This window comes from Apteryx mantelli, chromosome 2 (assembly GCF_036417845.1).
Source record: "Apteryx mantelli isolate bAptMan1 chromosome 2, bAptMan1.hap1, whole genome shotgun sequence".
In the NCBI taxonomy this organism is placed as follows: domain Eukaryota; kingdom Metazoa; phylum Chordata; class Aves; order Apterygiformes; family Apterygidae; genus Apteryx; species Apteryx mantelli.
Genome location: NC_089979.1, coordinates 168,423,915 through 168,441,949, shown reverse-complemented (window position 1 = coordinate 168,441,949; position 18,035 = coordinate 168,423,915). Strand labels below are relative to the sequence as shown.

At 44.7% G+C, this 18,035-nt stretch overlaps 1 protein-coding gene across 1 annotated transcript in view; it reads left to right on the top strand.

Moving 5' to 3' along the window:
* The window catches only part of LOC136991348 (obscurin-like), a 143,932-nt gene that overhangs the window by 116,048 nt on the left and 9,849 nt on the right, over positions 1-18,035 (top strand). The window contains 16 exon segments of the mRNA XM_067292215.1: positions 2-259; positions 2,199-2,322; positions 2,628-2,761; positions 3,106-3,218; positions 5,455-5,623; positions 6,107-6,188; positions 7,008-7,208; positions 7,812-7,872; positions 8,937-9,014; positions 9,156-9,328; positions 10,145-10,171; positions 10,684-10,836; positions 11,618-11,663; positions 12,266-12,282; positions 12,284-12,329; positions 14,199-17,877. Coding sequence (XP_067148316.1) covers positions 2-259; positions 2,199-2,322; positions 2,628-2,761; positions 3,106-3,218; positions 5,455-5,623; positions 6,107-6,188; positions 7,008-7,208; positions 7,812-7,872; positions 8,937-9,014; positions 9,156-9,328; positions 10,145-10,171; positions 10,684-10,836; positions 11,618-11,663; positions 12,266-12,282; positions 12,284-12,329; positions 14,199-17,877 — 5,361 coding nt within the window.

The following is an 18,035-nucleotide window of genomic DNA, read 5'->3' as shown; positions in this document are numbered from 1 at the left end:
GGAGAGACTTCCCCACAGTCAGAGACGGAGACTTCTGTCCAGGCCTCACTTGAACGCGCCGATAAGGAGATCAAGACGGCTCTAAGGAAGCTTGTGGATTCAGCGTCACTGCTTGTGACTCTTCCGCCAGGCGCGAGAGGAGGAGCTGGTGGCCTCGGCCTTCTCGAGTCCGTGCCTTCTGCCTGCTCAGAAAGGGGAACTGGGCCTCCTCTGATAGCTCATGAAGCCAGTACCCAAACCCAAATTGCTGCAGGGCATGGTAGGCCTGGAATTAAGCGGGAAAATGTCCTATGGAGTCAAGAGAGACAAAATTGCTGAACTCACCAATAATGATTTTTTCCTAAGTTTTTTTGTTTCTTTGTATTCTGAACAGTTGCAGGTTAAGAGAGAACATTCAGACACCACGACGCCTGGGGCTATAGGCTGGGGACACAAGCGTAGCTTCATATCTAAGCAGAGTTTTTAGTCTGCCACCTCTCCAAAGTGGAGGCATAGAGGATTTTTCCAGTTCTGGACTTGTTTTAATGTTTTGAGGGTATTTTTTTTCCATTGCAATTTCAGAAGTTATTTGGTTTTGGATTTGCTGAGATGGGGGAAGGAAGGTTGCTTCTTTTTTCCTTTTCTATCTCTCTTTCTCTCTCTCTTTTTATTTATTCATTCATTTATTTTTTAACTGTTTGCCATTAGCAAGCTGGAATTTGTTTAACACCCCCTTACCAGCTCCGTGGATTTTCTAGGATCTTGGGCATGACAACTTCACTTGCATTTCATTGACGCTGGAAACTTAATAGATTACTCAGCAGTTGCCCTGTGATTAAAACCAATGCTGTGCGTGATTATGTCTTGCTAGGAGAATCTGGCTTTCATGTGTGCGTTGTTTTTAAAAATATGAGTGGGCTGCAGTCCTTCTTCTGCTTCTCCTTATGCTTGCTGCCATAACAACTTGTCTGAGTGGTCGCTGTGTCAAGTCAGAATAACTGTCCTTAAACCAGTGTGACCTAAAAAGGACACTGTCAAGCAGCCTTCAGCCTGCAGACTCCAGATGCTGTTTAAAAAATGGGATCTTTTTGTCTAAAACTTAACAAGAAAAGATGGATTTCATGGAATCAGACCCCAAAATCCAACATGAGAAATGAATGGGCTTTAAAGCCTCTTCTCCTTTTTAGGGGAAAATTATCCATGAAAATAACTCTCTGGTAAAGCGGGATGACTCAAAAATCATCAGAAGCAGATGCCAAATAGGACAGATTATTTACTTAGCTGTAACTAAAGAAACGATGGAGCAGTGAATAGCAAATGGAATAGTTTTTCAGTCCTTTAAACAATTGAAGGTGTTATTAACATGGGGGATTATTTTAATAAATTGGAGACTTGACAGCTGTCCCTTTTATCACGCACTTTGATTAAAAAAGAGGCAAATATTTCAACAGTGCTGGCTATAGGAAAGCACAAGTACGTTTCCTATCCACCTGTGCTCTCTGATCCTACCAGTAATGCTGTGAATAACCATGTTTTCCGTCCTGGGAGAGCTGTCCTATGCCGTTCCTGAAAGCTGCTGCTTTTTTTCCAAAACCAGCCATCATTAAACATTCCCAGAGCGCTCCGCCAAAGACCTTTCCTGCTGGGAAGATGATGTCTCTCAATTTGACATTTGACTCCTCAGATGAAAAAGGGGCTGACGCTCTTTATCCTAGGAGGTAGCTCAAACAGTCAATATCAAAGGACAATTGGTTACTTTTGGAATGGAAGATCAAACCAATTTTTGAGGATGCATCTGGTAAAATAATAATGAAAGAATAAGACTATCTAAACTGCCATCGAGCACTGGGCATTTCATCATATCCACATGGTGGAAGTCAAACACACTTAAATTATCTAGTAAAATGGATGCATTGAATAGACATTTTCCTTTCAGTTATCATGTTTCTTATTGCGTCCCTGTTGGCTGCCTTTCCTGTTTGTGCCTGTGTGTGTTTCCTCAAAAAAAAGTTGGTTTTGCCCAGTCACCGGTGTTCCATCATTCAGCGTCTCAGATGTTATTCAATCCCTTTGCTTCATGTTGTCTTCTCAAAAGGGCCAAATCCTCCTCTTAGCCTCAGCGATTGCTCTTGGCTGAAGTCAGATGGACTCCACTGGAGACTGGTTTCAGGTGTGCCTTCATCAGTGACGTGTCTAACTTGCCTTATTTCTGCTGCCAGACAAAGCACGAAGCCAAATTCCAACTGAAGAACCAAGTGCAACAAAACCCAGGCCTGGTCCTTCCCGCAAAGAGATGGCTGCTGGAGCGGAAAGGGCTCAGGAACGCACAGTTCCCATCACCAGGTAAATACAGATCCTGCACACAGATTTCTGAACACGGCAGACTTTGTCGTAAGAGAAACAAGTTCTAGTTAAGGAAGTAGGTGGTGACTCAAAGTGATTCTTGTGGGTTTAGTGGAATCCTTAGAGTCCTGTTAACTTGTGTGTCGTGCAAGAAGGATGGAAAAGGTTGGGGAGAAATTAATTCCCCAAACAAAATCTTCTTGTATTAAGTTTAAGTAAATAATGGTAAACTTGAGAGTCTATTCCTATATCTCCATAGTTGTGTGTGACTGTGTAATGATATTTACTCTTGGTCTTCATGAAAGAACATCACCAGCCACGGAGGCAGGAGACTGGTACAGAAGAGAAGCAGATGTGGTCTGGGATGTGCACAGTGAGGTTTATATTGAGACCACGGAAAGAACTCGTGTGTATAAGACTGAGGAGAAGACCCCAACAAGTAAGGAACAACCTTGTTTTCCTCTCCCTGATCCCATGATTGTCCCGTTGTCTTCTCCTTCGGTGATATCTCTCGGTGTCTGTTTTCTGAAGTACTTGCATTTCTCGAGCAGTAACTATTAAACAAAAAATAACGCATAAGCCAGCAAACAGGAGGGCTAAAGGTAATGCCAGTGAAAATAGACCCATATATGATGCTGTGATATCTCTTGATTTGACATTCAACCAATGTCACATCCTAAATGGCCAGTCCTGGAAATCCCATTTGAGTAACTCAGCTTTCATCAGCAGACCATGAATAAATTTATGGTATCGTGATGGCCGCAAACCCTTGTGTCTCACCAGGTGCACCCTACATGCAAGTGACAATCGAGGATGTGCAGGTGAATTCTGGGGAGCCTGCCAAATTTCAGGCAGTTATTGAAGGAAACCCTCAGCCTACTGTTTTGTGGTTTAAGGTGAGTGAAGGTGTTTCCCTGACAGGGAATAAGGACCACAGAAAGGATTACAGAGCAGTATTTTTGTGGGGAATTTCTTTTATTCTTTTATCCTATGCCTCTTACACTGATTCGGGGTCACGTCTATAGACTGTGATACAGAGATTGTCAAATCAGCTTCAGCTGTCTCTGGGACCCGCAAATGCCTGTTGGATGTTGGAGATATTTTTTCTACCTTCTCTTTCATGTTATCACAGAATAGTTGAGGTTCCAAGGAACCTCTGGAAATCGTCTAGTCCAACCCCACGGCTCAAGAGCTAGAGCAGGTTGCCCAGGACTCTGTCCAGTTGGGTTTTGAATATCTTCAAGGATGGAGAATCCAGAACTTCTCTGGACAATCTTTTCCAATGTTCAACCACCCCCACAGTAAAGAAAGTGTTTTTTTCTTATGTTCAGACAGAATTTCCTGTGTTTCAATTTGTGCCCAGAAGTGCCTTTTCATGAGAGGACAATGTAGGAACAGCTGTAGTGGTTCACCACAACCATGCACCTTGACCTGTGTTGTCTCCAGTGTCACTGTAGCCCCTTCAGCAGGGAGGGGCAACCAAGACGGTTTTGGAGACCAAGATGCGCAGGAAGTGGGATCGGTGCCTGCCGGAGACCCACCAAGATGTGTACTGTAGTTTTGGGGTCAGGGATGGGCTCAAGAACGGTTTGTCAACATGACTTCCACGTACTGTATCTTTTCTATAGCAAGTTAGTAAAAAAAAACAGTGACTAATGACCTTGAGTATCCCATGGAAAGGAAAGAGAAATCATTTATTATTCCTCAGAATACTGATGTGCCCCTGAAGCGAGCAAGCATTTTTCAGTAATGATTGCCTGTAACTCTCCTGTCCAACAAACTGGTTTTGTACACATAAGTTTTATTCCAGTTTTTTCTATCTTCCATCTGGAAAGTGCAAGGATGAGCTACTCAGAGAAGTAAATAAAATACAAAAAAACCCTTAAAAAACAAACAACAAACCAAGAACCTCCCCCTCACACACACACACACACACACACACGGACAGCTAGGAAAGAATAGCACAAGGCAAGAATATATGATATACCCTCTTAATACTCTCCCAATCTCTGACATTTTCAGCTCAGAGATATCCTGAACTAGCTGAATTTTATCTGTTTACTGACCCACAATGAAGCTCCCTTCCACATGTTTATGTAGACTCCCCTTGGAGCCACGTAAGCTTCTTGCAAGTACAATCTTCTTTGGCAAAGAGTTCGATCCATCTACAATGTGTTTTGTGTTCTTCTGGTTGTTCTGTGCACATCTGCCACGAGCTTCACGTGGTGGCCCTTAGTTCTTCCACCAGAAGCAGTTAATCCCTGCCCACTCTCTCCAGGCTATTCGTGATTTTGTAGAGCTCTGTAATATCGTATTGTATCATAGAGCTTCCTTCCAGGCTGAAGAGTCCCAGCTTGCTCCATCAGTCCTCACGTGGAAGCAATTGCAGAAAGTGCATTGCCACATCAAGCACCCGTGGCAAACCAAGGATTTACAAGATGACGTTTTCAATCTTATTCTTCATTTCTCCCCTAATAACTTGTAACCTGTGGTATACTTCTGACTACCACCAAGCACTGAGCTGATGTTGCCACGGAGCTACTGTAACCCAAAATTTTGTTCCAGTGTAATAAGGATCAGCTGTGAGCCCAACATTTCATACGGGAAAATAACGTAGCGTCACTTTACATTTATCTGTATTAAATTTCATCTGGAATTTTATTTCCCACTCAGGCAGTCTAATAGGATCCTTCTGCAAATTGTCATAATCTGCTGTGTAAATTGTGTCATGCACGCCCTCCTTTCAGATCGTATATGACTATATTAAGCAGCAGACGAGCCAGCACAAGCTGGAGACCAGGCAGGAGTTAAGCAGATGTTCTTTGGGCTCCCCTGGGCTGACTGCCTCTTGCCTAGGAGAACTGAAGGGAAAACCAGCCCTGGTGATCTCTCCCAAGCCTTTTTCCCTATGAATGGGATGTTAAACAAAAAATGCTAATGAATAGCGTAGAAGCTGAAAAACATTTAGTCGTGGGGGACTTTGTCAGCCAGCATTTTATTATTGAGGTTTGCTAGCCTAAATGCTTAAAGGGTTTGTGTTTTAGCCCTGCTGGTGTATCTCATTCCTTGAAGAGAAGGAACATCTATTTCTGTCTTGATTTTCAGTGCCAAAATATCATTTCTTTCCCTCAGGGCACTTCCTTGTTGACAGACAGCCACAGGCTCCATCAAGTGAAGGAAGGAACAACATATTTCTTAGTCCTGGACAATGTTGTCTCAGAAGACGGTGGTGTTTATACCTGTGTTGCCAAAAACGCTGGAGGAGAGGTTTTGTGCAAAGCAGAGCTTATTGTACATGAAGGTAACTTAATTTTTTCAGCTCCATGAGTTGCTTTCAGTGCCATTGCAAAATATATTCTGTTGCAGTCTTCTTCTGGTATGGTATCTCCCCTGTATTCCTGCTTGGCATTTGCATGCTACCAACATGGTAGGATCCCGTGAGGGTAAATGGTCTAATGAACTACATCTATGAAGAAATAAGCTGGGTTTTTTTCGAGACTAGATGATGAACTGATGCAATGGACCACAGAAGGGGGGGCCATACTTCCGATGGTGTTCCGCTCTTTAGCATGGCTCTTCTGATGTATGTCAGATGAAGATACAGCCCCAAAGTCCATGTTGGCAGGCTCTTTCATCAAACAGCTACACCTAATTGTGTGCAGAAGCTTAGAGAAGGACCCTGATAATTTTCCCTGCCTTAAGTTGTCCTGTGATAGTTTTGCGCATTATTTGCAAGGCATTGTAATCTGAATATTAATCCTTACCTTTTCTTTCATTGCCAAAGCTAAGAAAGACCAAGCAGCGAAGAAAGTGGCCACCCGGAGAAAGCTCCATTCCCTCTATGAGGTTAAGCAGGAGATCGGAAGGTAAATAATTTTCCAGCTTTATAGCGTCCTTGCAGGGAATATCTAACTGCCCGTCTGAGCTGCTGCTTCGGTACAGAGCAAGTCGCTGTCTAAAGAGTCTGAAAGTAAGGAGGACCCATCCCAGCTTTCTGAGCAGCTTGTGAAACAGTGCTGATGCTATCTAGGCAAAGCAATACCCAAAGGGTACCCAGGGAAGGGTGCCCAAGACATGGACCTTAAGTACTGCCACTGGGAAAACCCAGCAGCTTCCTTGGAATACCTGCATTTGCCTGGTGGGACAGCAGCACCCGTTCCCCACCATAACAGATACCTGGTGGCCTGCACAGATGAGGCCAGCATCTGACCCCTCCTCTGATTTCCAGCCTCAATGGGAATAAACAGCAGCTAGAGCCTGGCAAGACAGCTTCTGTACTCGGGGACAGCCCTGTGACCAGCAGGCTGCCTTATCTGCTGGTACCAAACGTGTTCCAGTGGGTCTCTGGGTTGTGATGGACCCACAGCTGCACCCTTGGGTGATATCGGCGTCACAGCCCCATGGCGACGTACGTACAAGCCCCACATCCATCCCAAGGATCCAGCAGCAAGCCTGCATCACCTGGAACAGCTTTTCACTCCGTAGAAGTTGGTTGTTTAGTTTTGGAGGCAGCCAGGAGAGGGCAATATCACCTCGCACAGAGGAAAATCAGCTTGTGATGTTGGAGAGTTTAAGACCTGAGCAGTAGGCAGCCGTCAAAGGCTGGGACCTGGAAAGGTCTGCAGCTGCTGCGCAGAGGGCTTTGAACCAAGCCTGAGCAGGGCTTGTCCTTTGATTTTGCACAGGGGCTGCTTCAGCTTTGTGAAACGAGTTGTGCACAAAGGGAACAGAGTGTCCTGTGCTGCCAAATTCATACCTCTGCGAAGCAAAACGAAGGCTCGAGCACATCAGGAGAGGGATATTCTTGCCCCCCTGTCCCATGATAGAATTACCAGGCTGCTGGATCAGTTTGAAACACGGAAAACCCTGATTTTGATCCTGGAGTTGTATCCTTTTCTGTGCTGCTTTTCTGAGGAGGCTGGGAAGTACTGGGCAGACCTCGCTGGTAACTAACTGAACAAATAACGATATTTAGTTTTTGCCTGAGGTGAACAAACACCCAGTCTTCCTCCACATTGCAGCATAGCATGGCTCTGTGAGCTCCTCAGGCGTTATGGTCACAGCGGTCACTGAAGTATCATGTTCCAGCAAAAGTCCGGGCACTTGTGTGCACAGTGTGAGTGAGTTGTTAAGCACCAAAGCTCTTTTCTGAAATGTCCGGGAGTGAAGGGCTCTGTCCCAGTGAGATCCAGTCTGGGTGAGCACCGGGGAAAAGCCCATACTCAACAGGTACGTTGTAGCACGTGTCTCATCCCTACCATGCCCTGCCTGTGGGGAGCACCAGTTTAGAGCAGGCCAATGCCATTGCACTTCTGCAAGGACACTTCTGCAATAGAGGCCTTCAGGAATCATGTGCGTGTCACGCTGCCTGAGATACCTTGTGAATTCTGCTCACTCTTACTTCAAACTGTCTCGGTTGGGTGGAGATGGATGCAAAACACAAGTGAGAATTTAACCGTAGCTGCATTTTCCCTTAATGCCACTGCAAGATGCTCCAGCGAAGAGCTCCTCGACCGTTTGTTCAAGAAGGGTGTTGTCACTGAAGCAGAGGTAATCTTTCTCTCTCCTTTCAAAGCCCCAAATTGGTGGGTACCACCTTGCTTCTCCTTCTGCAAAGAGTAGCTTCCCGCTGCATTTTGACTATCAGGAATATCTTTATGAACCAGTGATAATCTATCAAAACAGGGTCGATATTTAAAATGTATCCCCGGCAGCTTTCATTACTAAGTAGAGTGTCTTCAGGCAGTGACTAGAAACAGCCAGAGGTTTTGAACACCAGCCTTGCATCCAGCCTAACGTAGACTGTACTTGTTCTATCAATATTACCATTTCCTTGCCCTCTGTCAGCTGGAGCTCCTGTATCTTGGCTTTTTTTTGATAATGCTCTGTCCCCTTGTGACTTTACTTGTGTCTGGTCCTTTGCAGTCTCCAAACCAAGGGCTGAGATGGTCATTTCTAAAGTTTTTCAAGATCCTGTGTGCTCAAAGAGCAAAAGGCTTCACATGGCCCAAGGTCTAGTGGCCAGCTCTCCCATAGTTACTGCTAAAATGGATTTTTCTCAGAAATACTCTGGGAAAATGTCGGTTAACACTATAAAATGTCAAAGCTAGAGGAATGTCAGAGTTGAAGCGAGCTGTGAATCTTCACACCTCGTTCAGGTTTATTTGTATTTGCTCTACGCGTTGTCAAGAAAAATGGGTTTACAACACAGTTTTAAAATGTATTTGCTTTTTAAGTCTGTTTGCCTGATTCATATCAAGCCAGAGATGAGTCTGAAATCTAAAGGTAAGGTTCATCAAAGCTGGGAATTTCTGTATCTCTTTTTAGCATGTTTCTATTTTTTTAAGCAAGGGCTTCCTCATATATAAACAGCTCCGGTAGGATAGTGTGGTTGCACACTGGGCACAGCTTCATTTGGCACGGTAATATTTGGTTCACATTTTATTTCACCTACAAGGGCTAATGTAAGAAGTTCATTCCAATTTTAAAAATATTTCTAGTTCAACCTCTGCTTCCTCACACTTATGAAAGATGGCTGGAATCAGGAACCTTCTTTAATTTTAATTATTTATTTGTTTAATGATTAATTGTTGAATAATTGATTTAAATTTTAGGTCAAATTGTATATCAAGCAAATTTTGGAAGGAATCAAGTACCTTCATGACAACAACATCCTTCATTTGGACATTAAGGTAACGTGCAGCGGCACGTCTAGTTTATAGCAGCCACTCAGTCAGGGAACGTGTGTTCTTTATTTGAATTATTCTTATTTACAACATAAAAGATTGCCCTCTTTCAAGGGCAATTGCCCTCCTTTTTGTTTTATTTAATAGCCTCTGAATATCCTCATGGTTTATCCTGAAAGGGAAGACCTCAAGATCTGTGACTTCGGATTTGCTCAGAAGATCACGCCATATGAGCCTCAGATCAGCAAATACGGGTCTCCAGAGTTTGTTGCCCCAGAAATCGTCTCTCAGTCACCAGTCTCAAAAGCGACTGATATCTGGTAACGGGCATCTTTGAAAATAAATTTTGTGCTAAATAGCATGAATTTGAAGCCTCCAGGTTAAAACAGATGTTTCCTTAGGAATATGGCATTGCATTGCATTGCAGGTGCGTTCAGCCTTAGGGTAATTTACTGTAGTGTGGTACAGAGAGTCTGTTGTGCAGAAATATTTCTACTGATCATATCCATAATGTTTGCAATACACCACATTCTTACAGGTATAAAAATGGCATTAATGATTGAATTATGCTGTAGGCTGATAAAGCTGGTGCAATTAATAAAGCAGTCTCCATTTATCATTTCATAGATAAATGGAATAGTGATAATAACTGGAAACTGAAAGTGAACATTGGGAATCCAAGACCCATCAGGGCTCTTTAAAGCTCCTTCTGTCTGTTCTGATCAACCGTTATTGAACTCTGACAGCTAATTAATGCCAAGGAGCATCTTAGAGAAGGTGATCTTTGTTGCAGAGGCACCAACTAGAGAGGCTGTTCCTAAGAGGGTTTTTTTTTGAAAAAAAAGCCAAACAAACTCCAAAAATACATTTCAAGTCTTTTATGTGTACTTTGAAAACAGAGGAGTACTCGAGACCAATTTTTAAAAATGCTGTTCTGATCACAGTGAAATGTTTAATGCTATATAGGTGCAATTTCAGCTAAAGGGGAAAAAAAACAAAGCCAGGGTTAAAGCAACAGCTTTGGGGATTTATTTTTCTTTGAAAGATGGGCAAGTGGCAGGAAAAGGGGGCTGTGTGTTTGCAAAGATGGAGAAGCAGTGACTGACATCTGACATCAGTGTTCCCTTTCTCCTCAGGGCTGTTGGAGTCATCACATACTTAAGGTAAATAAACCTGCTTGGAGAGACTCATTCAATATCCCTTAGTCCCGCATCAGTCAGAGCCTCCGGCACCTTCAAATGAGGGATTGGAGTGAGTGACGCATGGAGTCCTTCCACGACGAGGGCAATTTCTCTTGTCGTTTTCTCCTTTACTCTTTCCCGTTTGGCAAGGACTTTGGTGATTGTCTCTGCTTAGAGACTTCACGGCCACTCTCATGGGTTGGCTTCAGTCTTCTTGCCCATTCGAGCAACCATCCTCCAGTAGCTGTGCAAAATCAAGCCCTTAATTCCTTACGTGCGAAACAGGAACAAATAATTCGGTCAAGTGCCTTGTAATGCTGGGCTGAAAGATGCTTGGGAGGTGAACGCGCCATTCGCCAGCATTGCGTGTCCCATGCATGAGTCCCTCAGGCATTTTAAAGCTCTGTGTAAGCATTTGTGCTTCAGTCAGCTGAACAGCAAATATGAGTCTAAAATCTATATCTGTTTTTATTTTATGGTGTTAAATAAATAAGCCTAACATGCAAGTCTCCATTTGCTGGAGAGAACGACAGAGGAACCCTTCTAAATATCCAGAACGGTGAAATTTCATGGACCCTTCCTGATTTCGTTCACTTGAGTGAAGACGCAAAGGATTTTATAAAACGGATCCTACAGCAGCGCCCCGGGTGAGTGCCTTTTTGTGCTTCCTACGGACAGGGTGCAAAGACGGTGTCTCGGCAGCCAGGACTGAGCTCAGCAGAGCTGCAGTGGTTTTAAAAAGTGAAAAGCTGAGTGAGATGAGCTGCTTTATGCCCTGATTCCAGCTCCTCTTTATTCATTATGTGAAAAACACTTGCCTGTAGTTTCCAAAACAGGTCTGCTTCTAGTATGGTGATCGCCTTACTCCCAAGCCCCTCCAGGCAGATGAGTTTCTGAAATGTTTTGGAGAAGTGGGGAGAGCATTAGCAAATACCTGAAGTCGAGGGAGTTTTGCAGGAATTAAATAATATGAGCCACATTGGTTAAGCACTTTCAAGTGCTGAAGGAGGCTTGAAAGCAGGAATGCAGGTGCTCACCTTTTAATTTCATTTATATCCTTTTTGCCTGGTGCCAAAGCTATTTTTGCTCTGGTCACCTGGGGAGTCAAGCTCACTCCTAGGGCTGCTCTTGACTCCCTTAAAGAGGCTCTCTGCGAAGGGGGCCATGGGATCCTTCCAGGCAGGGAGCCTCAGCGCAAGAAACCTTTCCAAGACTGAAAAAGAAGGGTTGTTCTACCTCATGGGAAGAAAACGTTGGATTGAAAGAGTCTTTCTGTCTGGCTTTTTGGTTCCAAAACAGCAGCAAAAAGTCATACCTAGATGTAGGTGTGTGTGCATGCGTCCACGCAATGCAGGCACTCTCAGGAGAATCTTGCCGTGGTGGTTTAAAGTGCCTTGCTCCTAAAATGATCATCTTTTCTCTTACCAGAGCCAGGCCTAGCGCTTTGGACTGTCTGTCCCACAAGTGGTTCATGGTAAGTTTGTCCTGCTTCTTTATTAGAATCATCAAATAATTGAGGTTGGAGGAGACCTCTGGAGGGGCAGCTCTCAAGGCTACGCACCCTGGTTGTTAACCATTTCCTGTTTTACTTTTTCTCTTGATTTCCTACCTCTGTCCTACATAGAAGCTCAGGCCTGGCTCTCCAGAAGTAAAAGACACCTCGATGTTTTCTTGTTAGGATGTCTTTCTTTTCAAAAGATAAAGATTCCTACTGGCATGAGCAGATATAATACGTCTGTGTTGAGAGGAAACTGTGGCTTTGCAGAGAAAATTTGTGGTTTATGTTCAAATGCCTGGAATCTCTAATGAAGGAAAGGAGTTTAAAAAAAATGAACTGAATTCACATATGTATTGGACAGGGTTTGCTTTTATTGCTGAGAAGCTGTTTGATGTTGTCTTCAGTTTAGCTATGAGGGGATTGTGGGATTGGTCTATTATAATGAAACAAGTGAGTACTTCCCTAAATTAAACAATTCCAGAGTGAGGGAATCCTAAAAACTTCTCAGGATATGAAGTCAGGATTTTTTAATCAAATTTTTTTTTTGCTCATTCTACTTTTAATTTCATTTTTGACAGCATAATCTCCCCCTTGATTAATACCAAGCAGCTCAAATTCATTGTGGCTCGGAGCAAGTGGCAGGTGAGTAGACCTAAACCTATGTTGTTTGGTCCTTCTAGTTGTATTTTTTTTTTAACTACATTTGCATCTTTTGAAGTCTACTGGGGTAGGACAGTGAGTGCAGCAGAGATCTTCTCAGGTTGGCTCTGAAGGAGGAATAAGCCCAGGGCAGAGTGGTCAATGGATGTGGCAGAAGGAGATTATCCAGGCTCTTACTGCAGTCGTGGGTTGTGTACTGAGGTCTTCCAGCAGGCGCTGAGAGAGGACTAAGACACCTGCATTTAGGTGTGTACATGTAAGCTAAGTGGGTAAAGTCCTGCTGACATCAGTGAGACCAGTGTAGTCAGCAGAGCCTTGGAAGGGTTCAGCTCACCCAAAAGCAGATGCCTACTGCCAAGGAGCTCAGTGCCTGTATTAGCCACCTCTCCATTGACTATTCTGGAGGCTGTCTCACCTGCAGACAAGTCTGTGTAGACACAAACAAGTGCCTTCATGAGCAAGCTGGATCTCACCCCATGTTCAGCTGACTCATGATAACCATTTGGATGTCCCTTGGCTTAGCCCTCTTCCGCTGAGTGGACTAGGAGTCCTCCCTCTACACTATTAGCAGCACACCCATGGACCCAGCGTGGTCGTGTCTCGGCTGACATGCACTAGCTTGTAAAGTCATGGTAAGTCGATCGTGTGTCACAACTCTCAGTGCACGGGGCACAGGATTCTGTGCCAGTGATTTGAATCTTGGCATTTTAAAGTTTCTGTAAGTTTGGTGTGAGAGTAAGGCTGCAACTCGCATATCCATGCACGCAAATCCTTTCTCTGAGTTAGTATGTCATTGTCAGAGTCCTTGACTCTCCTCAGTTATCAGATGTCCTCAGATAACACCAGTCCTTTTGCCTACTGTGGATAACTCTGGTAAGGTCATGAGCTAACGTTTATAAAAGTCCTCTTATGTGGTAAGTGCTACCAAGATACTTGTTATTTATAGAAAGCGCCCATAAACTTGTCATGAAAATTTGGCTTTTCTTCTGTTTTTTGGTATTTTTATGACGTTCATGGACTGTGCCACTTTTCTTTTTAAGCATTTTGTTTCCTTTCTAATTCCTATAATAAGTACTCATATGAGAGCAGAGGGATTTCACAGAAATATGCCAGTAGAGTGTAAAGTAGGATTTTGAAGTCAAAACGACTGAAGAACATACATGGACAAAATCATCTGTCCTAATGAAAGTGCCCATAGGATACCTGGTTGTGTCTATGTTAGCTAGCCTAGTCTGTCCTTGTAATCAGTAATGAATTATAGACAGGTCCTAAGAAGATTCCTCTTTTCCTGAAAGTTGTCTAAAACAACCAGGTTTATTGCCTTCTGAAGATGCCTGTTTCTCTCTGTTGGCTGTGAAGGAAGACCAGCTGCTCAATTTCAGCTGAGATGTCTTATACCTCAGAAGTTAGAGCAGATGAATCCTACCTCCTCCAGTGTGTCAGGTCTTCTGTTGGCCTAAGTCATTATAGGTCATGCTGCAGTCAGTGGAACTAAGGCCGTTCACTCCAAGTAGGCTCTCATCTGATGTGTTCAGTTAAAACTCAGATAGTTATGTCTCATCTTTTCCCATCTGCTTTGAATGGCCAAATTTTCTTTGAAAATCTCAGGCAGGATCCTGATTCTCCATTCACAACAGGAGGTATGTCCCCTAAAGATAATATAGTTTCATCTTTGTGAATGAGAGAAGGGGCAGATTCAGAGAGCAAATAAGGCCTAAACCTACTCTATGTGTTATCAAACTAGTCTGTGTGGTCTTTAAGAATGCAGAAGATAATTTTTGTATATTTGCTTTTACCATACTCACACCATGCTTCCATCTGATTGTGCTGTATTTTGTTGTGCTTTTTCAGCGGTCTCTGATGTGCTATAAATCCATCCTGGTAATGCGATCCATTCCAGAAATCCTAGAAAGGACTCATGACAACACCTCCCTGGCCATCTCCCGACATCTTATTGAAGAAAGCACTTCCTCCAGTACGAGCGGTTCCTCTTCAGACAATGAGAACTCACACTTCCCCAAGAAGAGACACTTCGGCTCTACCCCTGAACTGCACTTGTCCATCTTTGATGCACCAAGCAGTCAGGAACCTGCAAAACATGCAAGTGAAGAGAAGCACTCCAAAATCTTGGTGCCTCCAGTAAAACCCATGAGGAGGAAGTATGCTTCAGTGAAGAGTGAGGTGGGGGACAAATCACCTACAGAAAGCAAAGAGCTCATGGCAAGTACCGCAGGACAGAAAGAGGAGGAACTCCATCCCAAAATTCGAGATGAAGGAGCAGAGCAGTCCCCAAAACGTAATGCAGCTGAACCTTCATCAGTGAAGATTTCCGTAGATGACACACTGGATCTACATCAGAAAGAAAAAACAGACACATTTTTATCTGATAAGGACAAAACTGAAAAGGTTGGGGATGGGACAGAAAAACCACCTATATGTGTTCCTAGAGAGAGTGTCATTAAAAGCACTTTCTACAGCCAAGCAGCTGAGCTTCCTGCACGGGGCTCTTCCTCTCCGGGCAGAGAGCTCAGAAGGCACTTGGACAGAGCCAGGAGGACTTTCCGGAAAGCTGGATATTCAAAAGTGCCCCTCAGTGGTCTCCGTGAACCCCTTCTAGAACAGTTTGAGCTGGAAGAAGAAGAAGAAAGCAAGTCTGATGATGGAGGGCACAGGGAAAGTCTCCTTGGTCCCTTGACCAAATCAGCTTCATTTGACACTGCAAGGAAACCACCGCATCCTGCCATTGCTGGTTCTAGCCGAAGCCGTTCACTGGATGATTACAGGCTGAGGGCCTCAAGGTCAGTGTTGGAACAAGAAATTTTGGAAGAAGACTATGATACAATATCACAGGAAAGTTGCCCTGAAGGCAGTCACCACTGCGACATTTCCGCTGAGCCGGGCAAGGGATGTTCTGTAGATATTTCAAAGCAAGAGGATGCTAGCAGAACCAGAAGGGATTGTTCAGGAGAACAACTCTCTGCTTCCATGCAATGTGAGGGTAATGGATGCCCAGCTGTTACTGTGCAAAGGTTAGAGAGACTTCCAGTATCACCTCACAGGAGTGAGAATAGGAAGCATTTACTTAAGAAGTCAAAAGCTGCTCACATGGAGGAGGAAGCTGATGATTTAGAAGGCAAAAGCCCCATTCTGACTGCTCAGCGATCAGATATACCCGCATCCTCAGTTCAAAAGCATGAAGGCATTCAGGCTAAATCTCTCCCTGGGAGTGCTTCTGAGACAGCTCTTCAGGGGGGCGAGCAGTCCATTTCAGCTCTTCCACAGTCAGCGACCACCTCCAAGTCAGCCCCCGCAAGTAAGGGAGAAGTGCATCTGCAACAGGAGTCAAAGCCCTCTGCTGACAGCACTGACAGCCATCCTGATCTAAAAGGTGAAAGCTTCCTTATTAAAAGGACTGCTTCAATTCCACCCTGTAAAGACAAAAGCCAGCAGCATTCACTTCAGAAGCCTTCTGCTCACAGTGACGCTAAGTCTCATCTCATGGAGCACGATAGGCCTGCTGTTTTAACAAGCCCACAGACAGAAACAGATTCACCTCCAGTACGTAAGGACAAAAGTCCGGAACTTTTTGATCAAAGCGTTCCAGCAACTACTGTCTTGGAGAGCAAAGAGCCAGGTTTCCGAACCGCTCTGCAAACAGCTGACAAAGATACTCACCAGAAGCTGAAGACCTATAAAGATGTGCGATCTGCTGTCTTGGAGGATTAAGGACCAGGGATTGCAGGGATTGCTCCAGTATCAGACAGTGATGGTGAAGGCCAAGTGCACAAAAGGCCCTCTGTTCATGTAGGCACAGCATCAGCAGCTCTGAAGGGAAAGAGTCCCGTCGTCCTGGAAGTCCCACCACCGAAACCAACGCCAACTTCCGTCTCCGACAGAGCACACCAAGCAGCAAGGAAACGGCCGGCTTATAGCAAGGAGAGGCTCGCTGCTCTGAAGGGCGAAGGTTCAGCCCTTGCAGAGGCTGTTCCCGTTTTGGTCCATGAGGCTGAAATCAAGGGAGCCGTACACTGGAAGGCTTCTCGGAGCAGTGGCACGGTGCCTGCTGTTCTGGAGGGCAGACCCCCAGCTGCAACTGTTTCGCCACAAGATATTCGCCTCCCTTCAGTGTGTGAGAGTGAAAAGCAAGAACATCCACAGCTAGCACTTCGTAGTGAGGTGAGATCTGTTGTCTCAGGAAGCGGAAGCCCAACTGCTGGGCAGCCTATGCCTGCTTCTTTCTCCAAGACCGAAGGTCAGGCATATGAGCAGCACAAGGCTGCATATCACAGTGGCAAAGCTTCTGCTGCTCTGGAGGGCATGCATCCAGGTATTTTAACTGCTTCGCAGCCAGAAGGTGCCCCAACTTCAGTCTATGAGCAAGAACATGAGGAACACCCAAAGGTTTATGGTGAGGGAAGAGGTGCTGCTTCAGGGAGTGGAAGCTCTGATGCTAGAAAACCTGTCCCACCGTTGCTCCGTGGGAATCAAAGTCAGGAGCTCTCACATCACAGGTCGTCTTTTTACAGTGATGAGGAGTCTGCTGCCCTGGAGGGCTTAGTGGATGAAATGGTTTTGCTGTCTGAAGAGATGGATGTTTGGGCAGAGTCAGTTTCTGCTCAGGAGGAATGCAGAAAGCACATCTCTTCTCCCACAGAAATGTTCTACAAAGAGCCTGGTGGCCAAGCATCCATGGAAAGTCCCTTTCCTTCTGGTCAAAGCAGTAGAGGAGGAGAAGTCTCTGAGCTGGATGATATCACAGGACCCTACCTTGCTGTGCATGAGGAGTCAGATTTACTGAAAGGACAGGAAACACAAATGGCTCCTCATGAATGTGAGCATCTGGAGGACTTAGCGTTTGAAAGCCCCAGTTCTGAACAAGTAAGCATTTCCCAGACTGATAGCTTGGATTCTGGAAAAAAAGCCAGTCAAGTGTCAGTGAACAAAGACACTGGTAAACAGCCAGAAGTGTCTTTAGTGAAAATCAAAGATCTGTCAGATGAAGCACCCAGTCTTGGCAGTGGAACTCCAAAACTTGACATATCAGAGGTAGAGCCCGCCTATTTGAATTTCTCGGATTTGTATGACATTGTCTATTTTCCATTTGAATTTATGAACTTTAGGAAGCCTCCACCCAAAGCAACTGGCAGGCGATTTATACCTTTTAGTGAAAGGGCAAGGTCACCTCCTGCAGGACATTTGCATCAGGATAAAAGACTGTGCATCAGAGAAGAGGCAGACGAGAGGAACAAGCAAAACCATTTGAAACTATCTGAGAATTCAAAGGCAACTAACCTCTTAGCCATGGGGAAAGGGTCAGAGAGTCATAAGGAAATGTACAGCTCCCAAAAGGAGCCGAGCGGTAAGCAGAAAAGCTCCTACAGCAAGCCAGGACTCTTTAAACCCTACGGCAGATCTCATTCAGCAGAGCGGTCAGTGGAGCAAAGTCTGAAGAAGAAAGTTAAAGCTTCTGTTGCCCATATTTCAAGAATGCTGAAAGGAAAGACAGCTGCTGAGCAAGAGACAGAGGAAGGTAAATATTTCATTTTGTACCTTCATAGATCTGCTGGTATAACTGGGCTCCGCTAAACCTGTCTTTTACGTTTTCTGCAGCGTATCTGAGGCCCTGGCTAGACAGTAACTGCAAAACTGGCAGTGGCAGGTTTGGAAATCAGCTGTCCTCAGGCTGTC